Raw genomic sequence first — 2,029 nt, 5'->3', positions numbered from 1 at the left:
ATTGAAGATTTTGTCAGACTCGCTTGTTGTAAGAAATGAAAGCTCTAAGAAGTAGGCCAATTCATCAGCAAGCTCTTGCATTTTGGTACATCCTCAGAGATGAAACACGCCAGATCACACACAAACATTAAATATATAGGAACAACAACAAAAAATAAAATAAAAAGTAACCCACAACCATGTCCAAGTATCCGAAGACTATATGCTATACTATAACACAAGATGCCACATTAGAAACCCTAGCTAGGTTATAAAAATGAGAAAGGAAAGTAGTAGCAGTAAATTTGAAACACGTAGTTCCTTAAAAATATGCACCATTTGCTGTCTGCAGATCCGACCATGTGGAAATGCTAGGGTTCCAGAAACCCAATTCTCCTCCAGCCACCGGAGCCGACTCCAAAATCATTGACGAGGATGATGCAGTATTTCCCAAAAGTGACGGCGCGTGATCAGGATAGCACCGACTCGTTGACGCTTTGAGCCTTTGATATAGCTCTTGAAGTCCTGTACTTTGAACTTCCCCAGCTATAAAACCATTTTTCCACATATTACTGCAAAGACCGTTAGAATTTGGAAGCTGATTATATGAATTTACTCCAATTGATTTTCCCTCTTCCTTAACCACAGAATTTGGGAAGTGACAGGTATTAGCATTAAAATTAAGGTTTTGATGATTTCCTCTAAGTAAGGAGATAAGAGGATGATTTTGAGGAGAGGAAAAAAGAAAAGGATTCGAATTAGAGATTTCGTTTTCGAGCCCTCCAAGAAAGCTTGGAAGTGAAGCTTTCAACTTTGCAGCAGTTGATTTTGCTGCGGAGGTAGTAGAGATGTTAGTATTCTTGTTTTTTCTGCAGCCACCACCAATAGGAACGTTACGTAACGCACCACCTTTAGTCCAGTAACGGCGACAAGTCTTGCAGAAATGACGAGGCTGAGTTAAATTGTAGTTGTTATAGTAACAAAACTTAGTGTTTGGGGAATCACAACGTGGACATCTAATATTTTCTGAGTTTGAAGACGAGCTAGCATTTGCAGGTGGAGGAATATTTGTGGTTAAGGTTGAGGAATTAGAAGTAGAAGAAAGAGGAGAGGTGGAAGGAGTATTGGATTGCTTTGAAATATTCTCCCCTCCTCCTCCTATAAGGGTAGTATTTCCTGCGAAAAGCTCTTGAATCATCTTTTTTTTGCTTTTTGTAAATATATTTCACACACTTCGATTACAGTCGGAAAGAACAAAAGGAGAAGAAAGCGAGAGAAAAGCAAATTAGAATGGATTAATTCTTTTACTGATCTTTTCGAAATGGGAAAGCTAGAATATTGTGGTACTGATGTATGTGAACGAGAGATATAGAGAGAGACAGAGAATAAGTATGCTTTTGAGGGTGCGAAAGAATGGAGAGTGGAATGATAGGCGGGCATAATTATATAGAAGCTCTATAAAGAGAGGGGGCACTACTTAACTGAAAATAATTTGTGATTGTTTTTTGTTTTTTGGAATGTATCTGGTGTTTTTGAAGTGAAGCGCAAAATGGACCTTTCTTAAATGATCGTTGGACAAAAGTTAACAGAAAAATTGGTTATGTTATATGCTGCTTATGCATGCAAAATCTTGTCTACTAATTCGTCGGTATTATCATATGTTCATTCACTAGATATTGTATTTCATTTATTTTCCATGATCGTGTTTGACAATGGTATTTAAGAAAAAAAATAAAAGACTTTTCAGGTATTAATTAAATAATATTTTTTATGTTTCAATTTATGTGGGAATATTATTATTTGGGGAGTGTACGAGGTTGTTCTTTGATCATATTTTTCTTAAATATTTTATAAATATTTAAATTATTACTCCCTCCGATTATATTACTTGTCATGTTTCCGTTTACATGCCCTTTAAGAATATATTAAATTTGTTTTTGATCTAAATATAATACTACTCTTAATTATACTGCATCGATCTCTCTCTTCATTTATTAGAATAAAGGTAAAGATGAAAAAAATAATTAATTCTATCTTGATTTTCTAAACT

General features: G+C 35.1%; 1 protein-coding gene across 1 annotated transcript; it reads right to left on the bottom strand.

The window, feature by feature from the left end:
* Window positions 1–301: 301 nt before the first annotated feature.
* On the bottom strand, window positions 302–1,177 carry LOC104100485 (dof zinc finger protein DOF5.7-like). The gene has a single exon (XM_009607724.4). The coding sequence runs from the start codon at window positions 1,175–1,177 to the stop codon at window positions 302–304; it is 876 nt and encodes a 291-aa protein (XP_009606019.1).
* Between the last annotated feature and the right edge of the window lie 852 nt (window positions 1,178–2,029).

The sequence above is a fragment of the Nicotiana tomentosiformis genome, chromosome 2 (genome assembly GCF_000390325.3).
Source record: "Nicotiana tomentosiformis chromosome 2, ASM39032v3, whole genome shotgun sequence".
In the NCBI taxonomy this organism is placed as follows: Eukaryota; Viridiplantae; Streptophyta; class Magnoliopsida; order Solanales; family Solanaceae; genus Nicotiana; species Nicotiana tomentosiformis.
Note: the sequence above shows the minus strand (reverse complement) of the source record. Positions and strands in the feature narration are given on the sequence as shown.

Excerpts from the sequence above, each read along its gene's own strand:
- LOC104100485 (XM_009607724.4), bottom strand. The coding sequence starts at position 1,177 with ATGATTCAAGAGCTTTTCGCAGGAAATACTACCCTTATAGGAGGAGGA.